The sequence below is a fragment of the Anabrus simplex genome, chromosome X (assembly GCF_040414725.1).
Source record: "Anabrus simplex isolate iqAnaSimp1 chromosome X, ASM4041472v1, whole genome shotgun sequence".
Classification (NCBI taxonomy): Eukaryota; Metazoa; Arthropoda; class Insecta; order Orthoptera; family Tettigoniidae; genus Anabrus; species Anabrus simplex.
In genome coordinates, this window is record NC_090279.1 from 1,401,319 (window position 1) to 1,423,854 (window position 22,536).

The 22,536-nt window shown below is 38.5% G+C and overlaps 1 protein-coding gene across 1 annotated transcript in view; it reads left to right on the forward strand.

Moving 5' to 3' along the window:
• Nucleotides 1–22,536, forward strand: part of LOC137503217 (uncharacterized) — a 40,658-nt gene that overhangs the window by 6,517 nt on the left and 11,605 nt on the right. The window contains exon 3 of the mRNA XM_068230748.1: nucleotides 4,319–4,414. Coding sequence (XP_068086849.1) covers nucleotides 4,319–4,414 — 96 coding nt within the window. The remainder of the gene's footprint in view (nucleotides 1–4,318; nucleotides 4,415–22,536) is intronic.

The following is a 22,536-nucleotide window of genomic DNA, read 5'->3' on the forward strand; positions in this document are numbered from 1 at the left end:
GTACACAGGAAACTCAAGTGGTATCAGGTCTTGTATTATTTTCTCATTGTCGCCATAAGACCTATCTGTGTCGGTGCGACGTAAATCCCCTAGCAAAAAAAATATTTCTTATTGAAACTGCACTAACAAATGGAGGAATATTGTACATTAAGCTTCAAAAAACGGGCAGAAAATCTGCCATAATGGGACTTCTACGAGAGTATCAGCACAGTCCGCTGGCTAAACGAGGAAGACCTTCTGATTACATACCTCAAGCTCTCCTGACTGAGAGGCACTCTCTTGGGCAGCAGCAGGACAAGAGTCACGAACCTAATTGTGTTGTTTGTTCCCTATTACCAGCAAACTGTTCAAAGAAAGGAAGGGGACTGTGCAAGAGGAAACTGACATTTTTTTTTTTTGCAGTAATTGCCCTGGACCGCCTGCAATGTCTCCAGTTCCATGTTTCAAGATGTATCACAGTAATGTGTGTTTCAAGGTCAAATGTCACTGCTAGTTTGCCAAAGTTGAGTAAAAAATGGTGCGATTGTGTTGAATATCACTAATATTTAAAAAAAAATTATGTTTCAGTTCAATTGGAAAATACGAAAGATATTAAATTTTTCTGGAAGTGTTCTTTTTAAAAATAGCGCAGTATAAGAGTTAATGTGCCCCTTCTTAGTGGGCACAGACACTTTGAGGACTTACGGCACATTAAAAAAGTTCTTTCCTTTTTGTCATTATTTCCCTCTTCATTTTGTGCATCATTTTCATCCATTCCTGAGTTCGGCTACTGTTCTCTTCCTTCTGTATTGAATGGGGTAAGTTGGTATATTCTAGAACTTTATACTTTAATTCACCTTTTTTAGTACGTTAACTTATTTTAACCCTCGGACACTCACGCTGGGAATGGACGCAGCGTTGCTCGCGCAGGCTACATATGTAGCCCAAACTGAAATTCAATCGGAATGACTCCTACGCACTATTTTTAGGTTTCTTTGGTAATAATACCTTAAGTATTAGTATATATTAATATTCTAAGCCAAATTTGAAGACCATACATAGGTTTATCTTTTGTTCAGAAGACGAAATTAAAACCCTTGAAGAAAAATTTGATTGCATCTCACACTAAGGGAAATCTGCCATGGAAACAGAAATAAAAGAATTACAGCTTTAAAATTTATATATATGCATACCCAAATACCTACATTAGAACATATTTGCATGGTAAATAAATGAAAACAATATCAGGTTAAAAAACTGTCTTAGGGTTTCTGTAAGTTTTTAAGGAATTTTGGCACTTTATCAAAACAGGTATTTCTGTAGTATCGGTAAATTTTGCATCACGATCACGTTCAAACTTGTCTCATAATTCACCTATATACATATGTGTCGCTGTGGTTCTCATCTGTATTATATTGCTATCTATAGAAAGTTCTAAGCATTCAAGTTCAGTTTTCATAGCATCAGCAATTCCCTTATGACCAGGAAAATGCTCGATTCAGTTTGGTGTAATTTGTGTATACGTATCGTCACTATCGTCACTATCACCGCTAACAACATTATCACTACTTTCATCTAACCACTGTCTGATTTGAAAGTAATCTACTTGGCCACCTGAGCAGCGAAGTTTCCCTTGCTCGGCTGTTGTCAGCACTGAAACAGCAATGCTCGCGCGGGCTACTATTGTAGCCCAGACCACTGGCACCTAAATGGCACGCCTAGTCAAGCCGGAAACACAGTCACTAGTTAATTGCAACATTTACAGGCAGCTATAGAGAGTATCAACATTCCTAGCAATGAATACACTCTGTGCTACAACAAAACATATGACTGGGCTACACCTGTAGCCCACGCGAGTATCCGAGGGTTAAAACATGAGCTTTTGATCACAGTCCCTCCCCACCACCCCTTTAATGCCAGCAAGGTTTTATGAATCCAAGTGAGAAATCTGAAATTCTGGAGTAGACCATGAAAGAGCTTCTGAAACTGCAGATGTACACTGATGGTGTTCTCATCCCCACAGTTCTTCACAGAACATCACATAAAATCATTGTAGTAGTAAAATATTTAATTTGTTGTTGCTTTGATTTTGGGCTACATCACTTCTTTTGCTGGTATATGGCTGTGATGAACCTGCTTCTTTCATATTAATTCTTTTATTTTACACTTGGAAGCATTGAAAAATGCTGTTTGAAACAGAACTGCCTTAATGCTTTATATAGCCCCTGTGAGCTAGGCAAATCAGAATGGAGAATGTGATTTCAATATAATTCAAGGTATTTTAATCTGTCTGTAAACCTACTCTATGCTGAGAACAAAAATGATTTACAACAGTTGTAACACTTGTAAGTAGTTGAAATAACCTTTAAGATGTGATTGATATGATTGTACTATGAAAATAGTTCATACTGTTCCGAGCTATCTGTGGAACAGCAGAGGTGAAAGAAGGTGCGGGGGTGAACAGGTCTCAGGCTACGAAATTAAAGTTAATTTAAAATTTAACAAGGTTATATTTTCTTTGCAAAATCAAGAAATAACAAGAATGGCAGGTACAGAGTAGCAAAGCCACTATTCGAGAATGTACAATTACAGAGTTACAGGATTTGGGTTCTGAGAGCCAGACACACAATTCTTGAGCAATTAGCCCAATTTTAAGATATACAGAATTCAACAAAGGGGCAGAAGACCCCAATCATGCCCAGGAGCACTTGCTCCCAATTACACAGTAAAGCCTCCTCGAGGTGCGCAGAAAACACAATTTTTATTTTGGAAAGAGCAACTAGCTCTCAAAGTTCTAGCCTATCAAAGGCCACACGAAATTCCACCTTCAAGCTGTCCTCTAAAGACATAAACACAGGGGTAAAATACCCAACCTACTGAGGCCTATTAAGTGAGAAAAGGTTAATTACATGGCCTCTAAAATACCAATTTAAGAGGAGGCGATCTGCACTCCTAATACATTTTGTTTAAAACCTAATCTGGCTCTAGGCCACTAATGCAAGGGCTAATCCCATACTAAAGAGGTGACTTATAGAAGGAAACAATTTACATAACGTTAAGGAAGAAAGGTTGTGAAAATAAGTTCACCTCAATGCAATATGAGTGGGAGCTCGAGAGGGTTAAGCACTCTCTATCCCAATATGTAGTTAAAACAGAAAGAATTGACACGGAGTGTCTTTACATTATTAAAGGAAAGTTACATGGAAAAGGCTTCGGACCTGCCCCGAGAGTTAAATTGCTGAGCTAGCAAGAAAAGAAGTTATTAAAAGGCCATTACCTTGTGGTTGAACTGCTGCCCGAAGAAAGAGGCGCTTCCCGCCCCCTGCTACGTACTTTACACACTGAAAGATGTTACAGAAGTGGCGCGGAGACCCGAAGAAAGAGGCGCTTCCCGCCCCCTGCTACGTACTTTACACACTGAAAGATGTTACAGAAGTGGCGCGGAGACCCAAAAATCAGCAGTTTATATACTCTCGCGGAAAGTTCGAGGCGTTTAAGGAATGAGAATACCCTCCCACAAAAACTTTATTGGCTAGGGTTAAGCAACATATCCCCTTTGGAGAAGATACACCTGATTGGTCATAAATTAATTAAAGAAATACGGGATTGGCTAGATTCAAAACAAGGGGAAAGAAAGTGTTATACGGCCAACTTAAACAATAACAGAAAGAAATTTAACAAGGAACAAACTTTTGAAATAAAAATTTCTCCAAAAAACAGTTCTTTCACTTCGCACTAGGGTGCACCATTGTAGTTCTTCAGTAGTGTCCTCTAGAAGAGAATGTTCACACTTCTTACTACAGGCAAAACAAAAATACATCGAAAACGACCCAGTTCAGAAACTTCAAAATTTCCAAGTAGTGACATCTTCTGAGAAACTTGAAAATTAACACATTAGATAAAGTTCAGACTTCCTCCAGTAGGGGAGTTTCAACTGGCGCAAAGTTTGAATTAGCGACGTGGATGTGTACCGCCCGGTACACATACAATTTAGGTTTTATGTCTATGGGTGCTTCTTTCCAAATTCTGTGCAAGATGGCCCCAATTCCATCCCTGGTAGGATATCTTCTGAAGTGGCTAGGAAATGTTTATCAGTTTATATTTTGTTCTCAGTCTCATCCTTTCTCTGTCATAATGAGTGAGCAAGAATAGTAACACCACCCTCAGTACAGCTTTTGGTTATAACAAACCTCTGCTGGTAGAAATCTTCCTTAAACATTAGTGAAATTTGGAAAGTAACTGTAATACTGGCAATTAATGAATTAATATGCTCATTTTTTGGTGACTGTATTTGTAGATGTGTGTTATGAGCGTACCTAATATATCTTATTTTCCACAGGAAAATATTGAACATATATCAGAAGTGATAGCTCTGAAAGAAGAAGTTAAATCAGAGTTAACAGATCCAGGGTCAGCGCAGGAAAAATCTCTTGAGGTAATGTACATAATTTGATAAGCCATCGTCAGGTAATGAAAATATAAAATGGCTCAATAGATATCAGTGTTTGACCCTTCATTTCAGTGCACACGATTGATAGTCCTATGTTTGTAACGTGCTCCCGATATATATGTTTTCTTACCTCATGCATATCCGTCACTAGTGACATTGGACTGCTACGTTTACCATCCATCTGTTGCCTTGTCTGCCTCACGACTGTGTGTGTGCTTGCTTTCCTCTCCCCGCCACCCCCGACGTCATCATTGTTCCCACACATTCCACGCCTGGCTCTCCGGCCTATATAAACTTGCCGTTTCGCCTTGATCGGCGATCAGGTGTGTGCATTATGCTATTGTAAGCAGTGGGAGTTTTATATCGTCCGCGGCTGGTCCGTGCTGACTCATTTAACCTGTGTGGGAACCTTCTACGTCTCGCTGGGTGAGCAGACTCATGTTTTATTTTACATACTCATGTGGATATTCTTTCTAGTTCCTCACAGACTTTGTTATAAATATCAAGCTATGAAAATTTCGGTCCCTTTTGGACTTTACTTACACTATGGAGCACTTCCTTCTTTTCTGTGAACATTGACAACTGTGATTGGGGAGTTTTCCTTGGTGGACCAATAAGTGAGCTCGAACCTTACATCGTGTGTTGAAATGAACTTAACCTTCAACGGGGTTTTGCAGCCTGATCCCTACCTGTTCCCTTAATGCCCTTAGCTGTGTTTTGTTTTTCTTTATTTATTTTCCCTACCTCTCCTTCTACCGGTGTATGCCCTTTTTGCTTCCTATCCTTCTTCTATGAGAAATTAATAACGCACCAAAAGATTAGTAATGGTCTGCGAATTTTCATAACTGTTCTTCTGTTTGATGGTTTTAAAATTAATGTCAACTTGTTCTTCTAGTTAAATGAAATTCGTTTTCGGGGCATTAAATATTGTGTAATATCGATGTGGAGGTTTCTTCGCATTGTTATCCAAATGTTTACTGAATGTATCATTTCACTAGTAATACATTTTTTTGAGTATATTCAGGGTACGTTCTTGCTACGATATTGATACCATTGTAACTATTTGAATCTTGTCATCTGGTTATAATTCTCACAAAGCACGTGTACATATGCCTTATTTTCTTAACTTAATCTCCTAACATGTCTACTATTCCAGTACCTGACCTATACCAAAGATTATGAGTTTTAATTGCTATGTATCGTGTTTATAAGCTTTCTTTTGATATTGTTACAATATATGTCATGATTCTTAAAACCTGATCCCTTGGGCTTATTATTTGTTTGGTGTCCCCTTTTTATTCCTATGCTCCTACTACGCAATACCTCTGGGGAAAGGCCTTGAATTGTGTTCTGCATGACTAACTGCGCACTGCCTCGTGCGCGCTTCCAGTTGCTCTGCTTGGCCTGACACGTAAACATTGTGCTCTGTCATATTACTGAGGGAGACTCTCCTCTCCTTTCTTTTGAGAAAATGTGTTTTTTTTAACTGATCTATGCTGAAGATATAAAATCTTAACAAATGGTAGCAGACTACTTTCTGTTTTAGTGTTTTCATTTTCTATCTCCTTGGTTGTCCTTGTGTTCTTTATTATGGCCTGTTTTTCGGATAACTTCCCTTTAGGGGAAGATTCCTCTTTATTATCTTCTCCGATACCCCACAATTTATTGTTACCTAATCCTCCTGTACAAGATTTAATTTCCTTTTCTTCTTCTCCTTCTCCTTCTATATACCCTTCTTCAACTAACATGGTAACATGGTAAATATACTTTTTTTATGAGATTGACTGTTTACTTAACTAATTTTCACTTTACCTTCAAGTTGTTTCACGATCTTGCATTCTGAATTGTGCAGCAGTTTGGATTGCTCCAAAGACCTCTACGCTACATCATTTGGAAGCTGGTATCATTCCTAGTAGTACTTTTACTTCATAAATGTTTTCTAACACAAAGTAGCTATCTTTTGTTCCTGTTACAGGATATTTTACTAGTTGTTTCCAAATGAAACACCTTTGTAATCTTATTGATTATATTAATTACTAGCTGATTTACCCATGCTTCGCTATGGAATTTTACATTGTATACAGAATTCTAGATTAGGTAGTGTACATGTTGTTGTACATGTTGTGAGCAAGATTGTATTAAAGTGAATAGTTCTTAACAATACCGTAGAAATACGACTGGGAAGTTACCAAACATCTTTTCTCATATGAAGACTGGGTTAGGGAATATTAATTGTAATGGTAGGCCCACTTGCCTACCATCAGTCACAATCAGGTTGGGGAGTTTTCATTATAATGGCAGGCACTCTCCACCTTCTCTTTACATCCTCAGAAAAACTGTCTTCGTGGTTTCCCCAACTGAAATTAACATAGGCCATTACAATTACGTCAGTATTTATGGCGCAATTAAGAGGAATGCTTTCATATGAAACACTCGACTAAACAAAAAAAAACACACATTTTCTCACTTTTAACAAACAGCAGTACACTGGTGATCTAACAGTCCAAAGTTCCGGAGCTCGGATGACCAAGCCCCAGACAGGCGTGGTCCGTGAACACTCTTAGTCTTTATTCGGGGGGGGGGGGGTTGTTGAGTAGTGGAGAGTCTCATTGGAAAAACTATGCCCTTTTAGTAATTTGCTTCTTAGGAGTACCCGATGAGTCAAATAATCTCAATTCATTACACTGGTGGAGGAAAAATCTATCTGACTTGGAAGCAAATTTTTCCTGCAAGGCAGAGGAGAAACCCCCTCTTCACTGCTGATTTGGAATAAAATGAATGTAGAATTTAATGAAAGTGAAGAGGAAAAAGCTTTTCTTAAGAAACGGCTCTTTTCAGAGTTGAATTTTGAGTTATTTAGTTAATTTGCTATAATTTGAAACAGGCCTAAATTCTAATTCTAGCTACTACTAAGTGAGCCTCTGCCTTACATGTGCACACTGCTCATTCAAAACAGCGTGTCAGAGTAGGGATCGAATATCTGGAATACTATGATGAACCAATGTATTACGTACCAGCAATATCAGAAAATTTATGAACCAGAGGAATGGCATGCTAAATAAGAATGTTTTCTAACTCCCCAGATATTTCGCTGCAATATTCAGTCTCGCTGGTATAGTTGGTACGCACAGCAAACAATGGTCAATGTATTGTTATTGTTGATCAATGTTGTGCGCTTTTGATATTTTAGGCATTCACATTAATTTTCTTCCGACTCGGAAATACCCCTGTTATACACGGAACGGTAAAACTGAATGAAACATAAATGATCGGAAAATGTGTTCTCCATAACTTTTGTCATGTATTACATTTCTATAGGACCAATAACGTAGGTATTTACAAATTAAATTTTAGGCACCTTCCCCTAAACTACAATTTAATCCCGGATGAATAAAATTGTTTATAGCTTAGACTCTAATTCGTTATTCCCCGACTCTATATACTGATTTTTCAATAATTTCTGTTAACCCATTTTTTCGTGGCTCGGCATTGATATGGACTTAGCAACAAAAATACAAATCCATGAATTTCTGTGTTATCATAGCCGGTGCGGTAAAAATGTATAAGACATAAATAATCGGAAATTTAATTCTATATAACTTTAGTTATGTAGCATTTATTGATAAGACAACTAATGTTTGTATTTGTCCAACCCTTGTCCCATTTCCCTACTGGGTCGGGTATGAGGTAAGATGAATCTGTTGTGGCGGATTTTTATGACCGGATGCCCTTCCTGATGTCAACCTCATCAGAGGAGTTAATGAGATGAAATGAATGACGTGATATATGATAGTAGGGAGAGGGTGAAACCCAATGCTGGCACGTAGCCTACTCCTGTTGAATAGCACCAAGGGGTCTGCTCAAGGCTTAACGTCCCCATCCGATGGACGAATCACTATCAACAGCGTCATATGCCTTCACTCCTATGAGCACTGCGGAGAGGTTCAGAATTTAATCCAGGCTATTGGCACGCAATCTAGTGATTAGAAATTGCATACCACCACCTCCCCTACCCTGCCGGCCAACATTCTGATGGTGAAATTTTTTTGACCAATGGGACTCGAACCGGCTAACCTCGGTGTCAGACTTCAAGGCCTTAACAATCATGGCCACCAGGCGGGCTATTGATAAAAACACTAATAATACAAATATTTTATATTTAAATTTTAGGCCTTCTCCTAAACTACAAGTACACTCAGTGTGAATAAAATAATTTATAGCCTATATTATGGTGGCTCATCCTCTGACTTTACATACTGATTTTCATTAAATTATCTTCAGCCGTTTTCTCGTGATGTGTGTACATGCATACAGACAGACAGACAGACAGACAGAAATTATGGAAAAGTAAAAAGTGCATTTCCTTGTTACTGTGAACATGACCGATACAGAAATGCCATTCTATTCAAATTCTGAGCATTGTAGACAAAACTCTTATTTTATACATATAGATTGTTTTCTAGATAATACAATTATTTGTAGATACAAGTTGCAGGTGATATGCTTGCTTATTGTGAGCATTCACCTATATACTACACACATTGTAGCCATCTCGTGGCAAGTGAAAAACATTCTTATTCTTCCTAATGTGGTGTCTGGTGTTACTAGTCCATTGTGACTTTTAATATTATTTAAACTTGAAATAAATAAGCCATTCAAGAGTTATCTTGCCTTTCTTTTTCATACTCCTTAAGAGATAGTGTTTGTGAATAGGCCTTGTAAGTTTACCATTACTCATCTGAACAATCATGACATGAATAAATTCGTTACTAACAGGGTACACATTTGATCACTGCCATTGTCCACTTCATAGCATGTGTGTCGTCTGCTTTCAGTATTACTATGTTGCTATGGGATATATCATTGCCCATTTATCGATATATTCATTTGACCATCTCTTCCAGAAGTTGTAGGTTACATGCTGAATACAAAGGGCACTAGGAAAGTTTTCCAATGTGGGTGAACGCTTTAGACTTTTTCAAAATAATTTCCACCACACTCAATACACTTCTCCATACTTCGATACCAGTCACTGAACCAACTTTGCCACTTTTCTTCGGTTACATTTTCACACTCTTGATCCCATGCTGCCAGAAGTTCCTCATCGGATGCAAAACGCCGCCCTTTTAGCTTCATCTTCACTTCTAGGAAGAGTGCGAAGTCACATGGGGCAAGAGAGGACTGTATGGAGGGTGATCAAGCACAGTCAACCCTGATCTGGTAAGGAAATCAATTGTTACATTAGCACGATGTGTTGGAGCATTGGCGTAATGCAAGAGCCAAGTGTTGAGCTGTGACTTGGACGGAGCTGCTTGAAAGCCTGGATGACCTGATGCAGGCAAGTCTCACTGTACCACTTAGGAGTAACTGTCCTTTGTGTTTCTAGCACAACCCCAGTCAGGATGCCTCATTTAGTGAAGAATACTGCAATCATCCTTTTCTTCACTGACCTTGACTTTCGCACAGTCACAGAAGTACCCTCATCTTCAAACAACTACACCTTGTTCTGGGATTTTGTTGGGACATCGTAATAATAAAGCCAAGTTTCATCACCTGATGCGATGCTATTGACATTACGGGAAGTCCCATTTTCAAATTGCTTTAACATTTTTTGTCCACATTTCACTTAAGGTGTACTTCGTTCCTCTGAAAGTGAATAGGGCACCCAAAGGGAACAAACCTTTCTAACATGTAGATGGTCATGTAGAATTGAATGAATAGCTGGTGCAGGGATGTGGAAGGTCTCTTCTACCTGCCGATATGTCAACCGCATCTCTTGCTGCAACATTTTCCTCACAGCTTCAATGTTTTCCTCAGTCACTGATTCAGACGTTCGCCTAGTACGAGGATCATCTTCAACCCCAAAATTTCCCCCTGGAACTCTTTGTACCAGCGGAAAATTGTTGTCTGATGTGGACAGTCTTTTCCCAGCACAAGAGTAATTTCCACTAAGCAGTGGTCATCAGTTAATCCACAAGCAAAATTGTAGTATATAATTGCGCGATATTTACCTTTAGACCACACTGACATCTTAACTTGCTTTCAATTCCACTGCTTTGTAACAACTGGTGTGAAGGTCATGCCTTCTTGTCTTCTGGACCATTTTTCACCCCTCTTTTCATCCCTCACCATAACAGGGGTGTCCAGCCAACCGTTTTTGCATATTGCAAAACTTTCCTAGTGATGCCCTTTGTAAATAGCCATGTGGGTAAGGATGTGATGGGAGGGGAAGTATAATCATGACCAGGGTGTGTAGTAATTGGCTCTCCTATAATGAGATGGGATGTAGTTAGGTAAGAAGTGTCAAAAGGGTTATCATTTAGCTTTGGTGAGAGGACGTATGTGCTGTAAGACTGGTCCAGTCATTGTTGGTTAAGTGATAAGAATCCATCACTCGTCTGAGGTGACATATCAGACTCTTGATAGCTGCTTCTCAGATTCCACCAAAGTTTGGTTCTGCACGAGGGAAGAAATGGCATGTCAGTCCCATGCGTGCAGTTGTGTGAAAAGTTGGTTTTCTGAGGGTTGTTTTGCAGAAAAGCTTTGATTTCCTTAGCTCCTCCAAAGTAGTTCATGCCATTATCACTGTAAAGTGTGGAGAGAAATGCTGTGGTGAGATCAGGTATCATATCTATGTAGACAGCCTTGGTAGCTAGGCAGTCTTGTGTTGTTCGAACTCACACCATTTTCCATGAGTATTGGGCTGGCAGAGTCTCTGCTAGTTTTAATGAATGGGTATGTTGGGTTTGCATGCACCCTGTGTATATTTTGTATTAATTGTTCTGAGGTATCTGCATTCAACTTAGAATACTTGAGACATGCATGAGTGTGACTTCTTTCCTTCCCCCCTTGCTGACGAGATCTTAAACTTTTCTCTCAGAGAGCTGAGTGCCAGGATGAAGTAGTCGAAGGTGTTCCGCTATCCTAATTATATTAGTGGGATGATATGAATACACAATTTAAAATCTTCCCATTCCACTATGATTGTATTTATAATCTTAATATGAGTTGATAGTTTTCTACACAACATTAATCTAACATTTGCTTACAGGGTTAGACTCCAATACGAACAGTGGACTCTAATTTCAATCCGTGGGTTGTTACAAAACTTTATTGAGATACACCTCTTCATTACACTTTTGGGTTCTTAAAATTGAGATTTACACCTTGTCATAGTAATTTAATGGGACAGGATTCACCCATTGCATGGGCATCATCAGCCGTGATCTCATGCCTAAAGGATAAAAATCATGATCCTGATTACTCTAATCAAAATGTTATATAGAGAAACATGTGTGTTATAGAAATGAGGAAACTTGTTGTAAGTTCACAAATGATGATGTATACAATTAAAACATGCCTATAAAATATTTGGTGAGAGGATGTGAGTATGTTTTGTAAGTGTGGTCCATTCTTTATTTTTGAAGTGATAAGAAACCATCGCTCTTTTGAGGTGATATATCAGACTCTTGATGGCTGCGTCCCAGATTCCACCAAAGTGTGGTGCTGCAGGACCGATGAAATCCCTTGTCAATCCCATGCTTGCAGTCGTGTGAAGAGTTGGTTTTTGGAGGGTTGTTTTCAGAAAGGCCTTGATTTTTTTAGCTGTTCCGGAGAAGTTTGTGCCGTTATCGCTGTAAATGTTCAGCCTACAGCCAACAGCGCATAATTTCAATACTCCGCCCATGTCCTCTCCTCTGCCACACACCCTTCCCTCAATTCCATGCAGATACAATACATGAAGTGCAATTGTCATTCATTCTGACGCTGCAAAGGCAACTAGTTAATACCAGAAAAGTCAAGGGGTTAAGTAAAATTATACGCAGCGTTTTTGTCAAATTTAAACCTTTGGTCTCTAATCCTAAAAATCCTTCTACCCTCCTCTCGTTACAGGTTCTTCACCACACATCCCTCAATAGTCGATTTCAAAATTCAAGCTGTAGCCAACTTCAAGCAGGAGCATCCCCATTTGACTAAAAGTACAAGAGGGAGCTATCACTTCAGCTAGTACAGACATACTCGGCACACAGATTTGTGAACTTTTTTCACGTCTTCAACAAAAATAAGAAGACTGTGGACTCACCTTACAAATACGGGTTATATAACAATAACAACTCCATCAGTCACACAGCTGTACACTCAATGATAATACTACAAGCTTCCTACAAGAATATTCAGTGTCATCTTTCAATTCTTAAACTACTTAAGGTTCATAGTAACCATTCTAAGACTTCAAATTGAGTTGCCTTAAACCAGACCGCACTCGTACTTTGAACTTGTAACTTGAGGCCATAATTTTAGCCATAGACATTCTTATCGTTCATGTTAATATAGACAGATTGGCTAATTTTAGAAATGTTTTAAATATATCAATGTAAGTCTGCACCAACATTATCCATTATTATTTTACTCATATTTTTTAGACGTATTTTAAGTGTGTAAATTGTCGTTTATGAACTTACAAGAAGTTTCCTCACTTTTTTAACAAACATTTCTCTATGTAACACTGACTAGAGTAATCAGAATCCTGTTTTTTATCCTTTAGGCATGAGATCGCGGCTGATGATGATGCCCATGCAATGGGTGAAATATGTCGTGTTAAATTAGTATGACAAAATGTTGATCTTAATTTTAAGAACCCAATGTGTATTGAATAGATGGATCTTGATAAACTTTTGTAACATTGTTGAATTAATGTACATTTCAGTATGGACCAGTCATGAGATTTGTAACATGTAATGTCGTATCCAACCAGGCTCCCTATAAGTTAAATAAATACCTCAACCTAAAGGTAAGGATCTGTAAAATCAGTCGAGATATAGCTTAATTAAACGAATGCCTATGACTAGAGTTTTTCCCCAGATTTTTGAGACATGTTCAGAGTAAAGGCTTACTTGCTCCTAGTTTAACTAAAACCCAAAACAGAACCAATGAAATCTGGCTTAAGGACAAAATCAAAACATTTTATCGAAAGAAATCACAATTAAATTTACAGTTATACAAGATATTCTTAACAGTATCTCAACACATATCCCCAATAGAATGGAGTTCCTTTCAGCTACATGTAGATTACAAGTTAAATGATACCTTGCTGGAAATAAACGAGTTTAGATAAAAAACTTGAAAAACTTGCTCACTTAAAAGAAACTCAGCTGCAGTTACCTAAAAAGAATGTAGAAAAAATAAAAAGTACCCCACCTTTTAACAACTCAACAGCCATAGTTAATATGACAAACACAAACTTCTCAGAAATAGAAACTTATCTGTTAATCAATGGATTAAAGCATAATTGTCCCAGCACACGAAAAGAAAGCGACATGACCTACAATAAAGCAGAAGTTGAGTCGAATATTTTGAAACACCCCGTAGATTTAAAGAATGATACCAGGTATGAAATAAAAGAGAAATTACAGACAGTAACCGAGGAATTAAATAAAACTTCTGATCCCAACCACACAAATCTCATTCAAGGATTAAGAACCAAAATTAATGACAAGAACATCATAGTATGTAAAGCGGACAAAGGAGGTACCACTGTTTTACTAGACAGGAATGAATATATTACAGAAACAGAAAACTTTTTTGCAGATGCAACATTTTCAACAGTCGACAAAGGACCCACAACCAGAATTCAACGAAATATAAAAACACTAATAAAGAATTCAGCTTTCCTATTCAATGAGCAAGAGCAGCAAAGACTAATCCACATGAACCCTATTATCCCCACGGCCAGAGCCTTACTTAAATTACACAAGAAACACACACCCATGCATCCCATCATCAATTGAAGAAATAACCCCAATTATAGGACTTCAAAGTACCTTCACTATTTTCTCAAAAGACATTATAGATTTAATAACAAATCCCCATTAAAGAACTCGGTTGACTTTTGTGATATCTTAAAGAAATTTACCTTACTACCCAACCACATTATGTGCTCCTTTGACATTATGAATATGTACTGTAAAGTACCGACAAAGGAGACAGTAAACATTATCAAGGACAATCTTTCCAAACGTAGTAATCTTAGCACGATTGAATTAAATGAGTTCACTTTGTATTAAAGAACAACTATTTTACTTTCAACTTCAAAATTCATCACCAGGATGGCATAGCTATGGGTGATCCATTGTCAGGCATCTTGGCTGACATATACATGGATTCATTAGAACACCATAAAATAACTTCAAAAATATGGTGACTCAGCCTGTGGCTCATGTACATAGATAATAATTTTGCAATAATCAGTAAGACTTAACAAGAGTAACAAAATTTAGGATTTTTTTAAACAACCTCGCCCAAAATATAAAGTACACCAAGGAGGACAACGTCAATGAATCCGTTAACTTTTTAGACATCACAGTAACATGCGTTAGCAATACATTCGATATCCAAATTTTTAGAAAACCCACTCATACCCCACTAACAATTAAAACTCAGCAGTACACCCTAACTCCCAAGAGCAGGCCACCTTTTACAGTTTAATTTAATGTATTTTTAATGCACATTTGTGCACTATTAAATAAATAAATAAAAATCCCTTAACACCTAAGAGCCTAAAAACAAAGGTCAATTACATAAAGAATTTGGCGAAATTTAACAGTTTGAAAACAGAAACAGTTAACTGAATAATCATCAAAATCAAACTGAAATTAACAACAAACCTCGTCCCAGATAAACCCAAAAAATCTTAAGTTCGTCACTTTCACCTACAATAATCCAGGTATTTACTGGGAAACAGGCCCCTTAAAAAAAATGAAATATCAACATTGCCTTTAGGACAACAAATACCAACCAAAACCTCTTTCTCAGTCACAACACAGTCAACTCAAACAGTAGAATCTATACTGGCTCAGGCATATGCAGGCTCAAATGCACACAATGCGATGTCTCATACATCTGCGAAACAGGCCGTCAGGCCGGAGTTTCTTAACAAGGTATCACAAGCATTATAATGCCAATAAACAAAATAAGTTCTCAGTCATGAGTTCCCTCATGAAAGATATAGGGCATCAATTCACAACTATCAAACAGGTCCGTACAATTATCAAAAGAGTGAGCAAAGGGAAATTAATGAATGACTTAGAAAGCATTTATGTGTTTTTGGACCAATACTATAACAAGGACCTAAATCTCAATGATTTAATTGTATATGAGATTTTACCCAACTTGTTACAATCACTAAATTTAAATCAAAATAAAATTCTTAAAAATCTAAAACTAATTTCCCCAAAAGCTCCCACCATTCCATTAAAGGTAACACCCTCCTTGTCCGCCCCTATCAACCTCCTACAGCCAACAGCTCATAAGCTCAATGCTCCGCCCATCTCCTCTCCTCCACCAGACCCCTTCCCTCAATTCCACGCACATAAGATACAAGAAGTGCAATTGTTATTCATTCTGAAGCTGCAAAGGCAACTAGTTAATACCAGAAAAGTCGAGGGGTTAAGTAAAAGTATACGCAGCGTTCATGTCAAATTTATCCCTTATTTCTCTAATCTCAAAAATCCTTCTACCCTCCTCTCTTTACAGATTCTTCACCACACATCCCTCAATAGTCGATTTCAACATTCAATCTGTAGCCAACTTCAAGCACGAGCGTCCGTATTTGACTAAGAGAACAAGAGGAAGCTATCACATCAGCTAGTAAAGACATACACTGCAACACACAGTCGTGAACCTTTCTTCACTTCTACAACAAAAATAAGAAGTCTATAGACTCACCTTACAAATACGGGTTTAATAACAATAACAACTCCATGAGTCACACAGCTGTACACTCTATAATAAAACTACAAGCTTCCTACAAGTATATTCAATGTCATTTTTCAATGATTAAACTACTTAACCCATTGAGCCCTGCATATTTGTTGGATTGAAACTGCATTGGCGCTGGGATTATTTTGGAGGAAATATAGTGTCGCTTTATATCATCAGAAATTTCTTAGTTACAAGACCATTAAAGATTTAAATATACATGAACACAATAGGCTTCCATACCACAAACTGTGGAACAAGGAATACAGTAAAACACTTTATTAGCATCACGGGCCTACTCAGTCCGCCTGCTGAGCTGTAACCCAGTTTTCTCTTTGCACTTTCTCTTCGATTTCCACATCTATTTTTTATTCAGGAGCATTTCTCACACTAGTATTAATATTACTACTAATTTCACTGAAGAAATTACATTCTTAATCATCGTTACTTCCTAAAAGGGGTTATATATCTAAATATCAGTTCTATACTGGCAGCCATCTTGTTTACAAGCAAATCTCAAAGGTAGAGATAGCCCACTTCAAACTAATATTACCAAGCACACTATCGATATATATTACCAAAGAGCATATAACATTGCAAAGAAAGAGTCCCTACGCAAATCACAAATGCAACTCACTCTGCCATCTCTTGAGGAAAAGTAGAATTACGTAGTAAAATGAGACAACGGAACAGTTCCGTGGTCCGGCGTTTGGTCCACCGAGACGCAGCACGGAACAGTTCCGTGGCTCGGGCCCAATGAGTTAAGGTTCATAGTACCATTCTAGGACTTCAAACTGAGTCGTCTTAAACTAGATTCCATTCATACTTTGAACTTGCAACTTGAGGCCATAATTTTAGCCATAGACTTTCTTATCATTCATGTAAGCATAGACAGATTGGCTATTTTTAAAAGTGTTTTAAAGATATCAATGTGAGACTGCACCAACATTAACAATTATTCACACTCATATTTTTTAGATGTGTTTTTTATTGTGTAAATTGTGGTTTGTGAACTTACAAGAAGTTTCCTCATTTTATAACATACATGTTTCTCTATGTAACACTTCAACTAGAGTTATCAGGATCCTGATTTTTATCTTTTAGTCATGAGATCACGGCTGATGATGCCCATGCAATGGGCGAAACATGTCCCATTAAATTAGTATAACAAGATGTAAATCTTAATTTTAAGAACCCTATGTGTATTGAATAGGTGGATCTCAATAAACTTTTGTAACATTGTTAAATTAATGAAATTTCAACATGGATCTGTCATGAGATTTGTAACATGTAATGTCAAAGCCGACCAGGCTCCCTATAAGTTAAACAAATACCTCAACCTAAAGGTAAAATAAGTCAAGACATAGCTTATTTGAAAGAATGTCTATGACTAAAGTTGGTCCCTAGATTTTGTTACATGCTCAGACGAAAGGCTTACCTGCTCCCAATTTAACTAAAACCCAAAATAGAACCAGTGAAATCTGGCTTAAGGATGAAATCAAAACATTCAATCGAAAGAAGTCACAATTAAATTTACAGTTATACAACATACAGTTAGCAGTATCTCAACCCATATCTCCAGTAGAATGGAGTTCCTTTCAGCTACATGTACATTACAAACTAATTGATACCTTAAGCAGGAAACAAACGACTTTAGATAATGAACTTGCTTATGGTACTTAAAAGAAACTCAGTTGCTGTTACCCAAAAAACTTAGAAAAATTTTAAAGCATCCCACCTTTTAACAACTCATGAGCCATAGTTAATATAACAAACACAAACTTCTCAGTAAATGAAACTGAGCTGTTAAGCAAAGGATTAAAGCATAATTGGCCCGAGACAGGACAAGAAAGGGACGTGATCAACACTACTATAGCAGAGGTTGAGTCGAATAATTTAAAACTCCCCTTAGATTTACAGAACGATACCAGGTACAAAATAAAAATGAAATTACAGACTGTAACCGAGGAATTAAATAAAACTTCTGATCCCAACCACACAAATCTTATTCAAGGATTAAGAACCAAAATTAATGACAAGAACATCATAGTATGTAAAAAAGGAGGGACCACAGTTTTATTAGACAGGAACGAATATGTTACAAAAATAGAAAACTTTTTTGCGGATGAGACATTTTCAATAGTCAACAAGGAACCCACAACCAAAATTCAACAAAGTTTAAAAAACTAATAAAGAATTCAGATTTCTTATTCAGTGAGCAAGAGTAGCAAAGACTAATCCACATGAACTCTGCTACCCCCATGGCCAGAGCGATACCTAAATTACACAAGAAAAACACACCCATTCAGCACATCATCAATTGCAGAAATGGCCTGAATTATGAGACTTCAAAGTACATTCACTATTACTATTTTCTCAAGAGGAATTATAGATTTATAACAAGTCTCCGTTAAAGAACTCGGTTGGCTCTTGTGGTATCTTAAAGTAATTTACCTTACTACCCAACCACATTACAGTAAAACCTCGATAATTCAAAATTCTTTAATTCAAAATCCTGCCTAATTCAAAGCGGCTCCCATTCCCTGAAACAAGAGGTATGGATTTGTGTGTTATTTAAACTTTTTAACGGATAATTCATAATTCAAAGAAGAGTGTTGGTCCCCATTATCGAAATTCAGACTTTTAACTCAAAAGTACCTCAAAATTTAAAAAGCGTTAGTATTTTCCAGGGTAATTTAAATTCAAAATTTATCCGGGTCATGATAGAATGCATCTTCTGGAACTTGCTGGTGTAGTTTTCTGTACTTTCACTCACTTTGGTGCATCTACAGTGTGCTTCATATTTGCTAAGTTGGAGTAAAATCATAATTCTTTTGTATTCAGCGTTTCAAAGATTGCCACAATATCACGTTGCAGGCAGTATGCAGAGAAGTAGAATCCATGAACACTGGCGATGCTGACAGTTGGGGAAAAAGCGTGCATATAATCTGTTTATTCGCAACGAACAATATTGTAAATGCCAATGAAACTGCGTTTTTTCTTTTTTTTTTATGCTGAGCCCAAATGGACTTTGTTCTAAAGGAGGGATTGCCAGCCGGGGAATCGTACAGGTTGGGGGTCATTGTACTGTGTTGCAATGCACAAGGAAACGAGAGAATTTCTTTCCTCGTCGTAGCAAAGTTCGACAAGCTACGATGTTTCTGGGGTGTTGGCCACTTCCCGTGCTAGTACAAGGCATCTAAAAATTGCAAACAGTACAGTAATCCAAAAATTAAAGCATTTGAACAATAGAGCCAGCATGATTTGTCCTCATCTTTGAATCGAATGTACACTGACTGACAGAGCAAATGCAACACCAAGAAGGAGTGGTCAGAACTTTATGCCAATTGCAGGGTAGACTGACGTCACTGAGGTATGCTCATGATGTGAAATGCGCCGCTGTGCTGCGCACATAGCGAACGATAAATGGGACACGGCGTTGGCGAATGGCCCACTTCGTACCGTGATTTCTCAGCCGACAGTCATTGTAGAACGTGTTGTCGTGTGCCACAGGACACGTGTATAGCTAAGAATGCCAGGCCGCCGTCAACGGAGGCATTTCCAGCAGACAGACGACTTTACGAGGGGTATGGTGATCGGGCTGAGAAGGGCAGGTTGGTCGCTTCGTCAAATCGCAGCCGATACCCATAGGGATGTGTCCACGGTGCAGCGCCTGTGGCGAAGATGGTTGGCGCAGGGACATGTGGCACGTGAGAGGGGTCCAGGCGCAGCCCGAGTGACGTCAGCACGCGAGGATCGGCGCATCCGCCGCCAAGCGGTGGCAGCCCCACACGCCACGTCAACCGCCATTCTTCAGCATGTGCAAGACACCCTGGCTGTTCCAATATCGACCAGAACAATTTCCCGTCAATTGGTTGAAGGAGGCCTGCACTCCCGGCGTCCGCTCAGAAGACTACCATTGACTCCACACCATAGACGTGCACGCCTGGCATGGTGCCGGGCTAGAGCGACTTGGATGAGGGAATGGCGGAACGTCGTGTTCTCCGATGAGTCACGCTTCTGTTCTGTCAGTGATAGTCACCGCAGACGAGTGTGGCGTCGGCGTGGAGAAAGGTCAAATCCGGCAGTAACTGTGGAGCGCCGTACCGCTAGACAACGCGGCATCATGGTTTGGGGCGCTATTGCGTATGATTCCACGTCACCTCTAGTGCGTATTCAAGGCACGTTAAATGCCCACCGCTACGTGCAGCATGTGCTGCGGCCGGTGGCACTCCCGTATCTTCAGGGGCTGCCCAGTGCTCTGTTTCAGCAGGATAATGCCCGCCCACACACTGCTCGCATCTCCCAACAGGCTCTACGAGGTGTACAGATGCTTCCGTGGCCAGCGTACTCTCCGGATCTCTCACCAATCGAACACGTGTGGGATCTCATTGGACGCCGTTTGCAAACTCTGCCCCAGCCTCGTACGGACGACCAACTGTGGCAAATGTTTTGACAGAGAATGGAGAACCATCCCTCAGGACACCATCCGCACTCTTATTGACTCTGTACCTTGACGTGTTTCTGCGTGCATCGCCGCTCGCGGTGGTCCTACATCCTACTGAGTCGATGCCGTGCGCATTGTGTAACCTGCATATCGGTTTGAAATAAACATCAATTATTCATCCGTGCCGTCTCTGTTTTTTCCCCAACTTTCATCCCTTTCGAACCACTCCTCCTTGGTGTTGCACTGTCACTGTCAGTCAGTGTATTTTTCTTTCATTGTGTAAGGTTATGTTTGCCAGTGATTTATCCAAGTTCATTATTTGAATAATGTAAATGCACCTTGTAGGATACTTTTTGGAAATTGCTTTCTCCATGGCATTTGAAGGTTTTAAACTCTGAGTCACAGTGATTGCAAGCATTAATGGGACTTAGAATAATTCATGACGTGGCAATTACAAGAAGAATTTTGAGGGAAGTACCATGGTGGGAAATTGTACAAGGATAGAGTCACTCTACTGTGTGGTAAACTTGTAATGCAGACTGAAGCAAGAGACTTTCTCCTGACGCCATATAAAAACCACGATGTTTTGAGGACATTGGGTATGTACTTTCTGTTCAAGTACAGGACATCTAAAATTCATGCAGTACAGTAATTCAATGAATAAACGACTTGTACAGGGGAGCCAGCATAGACTTCTTCTCGTCCTTGAATCATGCTTTTTTTCTTTCCTTGTGTGAGGTTATGCTTGTCAGTAAGTTGTCCAAGTGCATTATTTGAATACTGTAATTGTACCTTGTTGGATACATTTTAGAATTTTTTTTTTCTATGGCATTTGAAAGGTTTAAACTGTGTATCAAGTTTAATTGCATGCAGTAGCAGGTCCTAAGGATATTTTGTGATGCGGCAAGGGTTGGAATATCTGAACTATGAGTTGGCAGTTAGTTTGAAATCACATAATTCGACATCTGATTTTTGCATCCCAGTAACTTCGAATTAACGAGGTTTTACTGTGTGTGCTCCTTTGACATAATGAACTTGTATTCTAACTTACTGATAAAAGAAAGAGTAAACATTATCAAGGATTACCTTTCCAAACTCCGTAATCTTAGCACATTTGAAATAGATGAGTTCACTAAGATTCTGAACTTTGTATTAAAGAACAACTATTTTACTTTCAACGGCAAAATTTATCATCAGGATGGCCTAGCGATGGGTGATGCATTGTCAGGCATCTTGGCTGACATATACATGTATTCGTTAGAACATCATAAAACAATGTCAGAAATATGGGGACTCAGCCTGTGGCTGAGGCATGTAGGCGATACTTTAGCAATAATCAGTAAGTCTTAACAATAGTAATGAAATTTAGGACTTTTGAAAGAATCTCGACCAACATATAAATTTTACGAAGGAGGACGAGGTCAATGGATCCATTAGCTTTTAGACATCACAATAACACACCTTAACAATACATTCAATTTCCAAATTTTTAGAAAACCCACTCATACCCCACTAACAGTTTTAAACTCATCAGTACATCCTAACTCCCACAAACAGGCCACTTTTTACAGTTTAATTTATAGAGCATTAAAAATCCCTTTAACACCTAAGAGCCTAAAAACAGATATCAATTACAAGAAGATTTTGGCAAAATTTAACGGTTTTAAAACAAACAATTAATTGAATTAAATTAAAAAATTAATCAAGAAGATCGAATTTAATTTAGCAACTAACTCCGTCCCAGATAAACCCAAAAAATCTATGTTCATCACTTTCACCTACAATAATCCATGTATTTCCCAGATAACAAACCCCTTAAAAGAAAGCAAAATATCAACATTGCCTTTAGGACAACAAATACCAACCAATACCTCATTCTCAATCACAACACGGTCAACTCAAA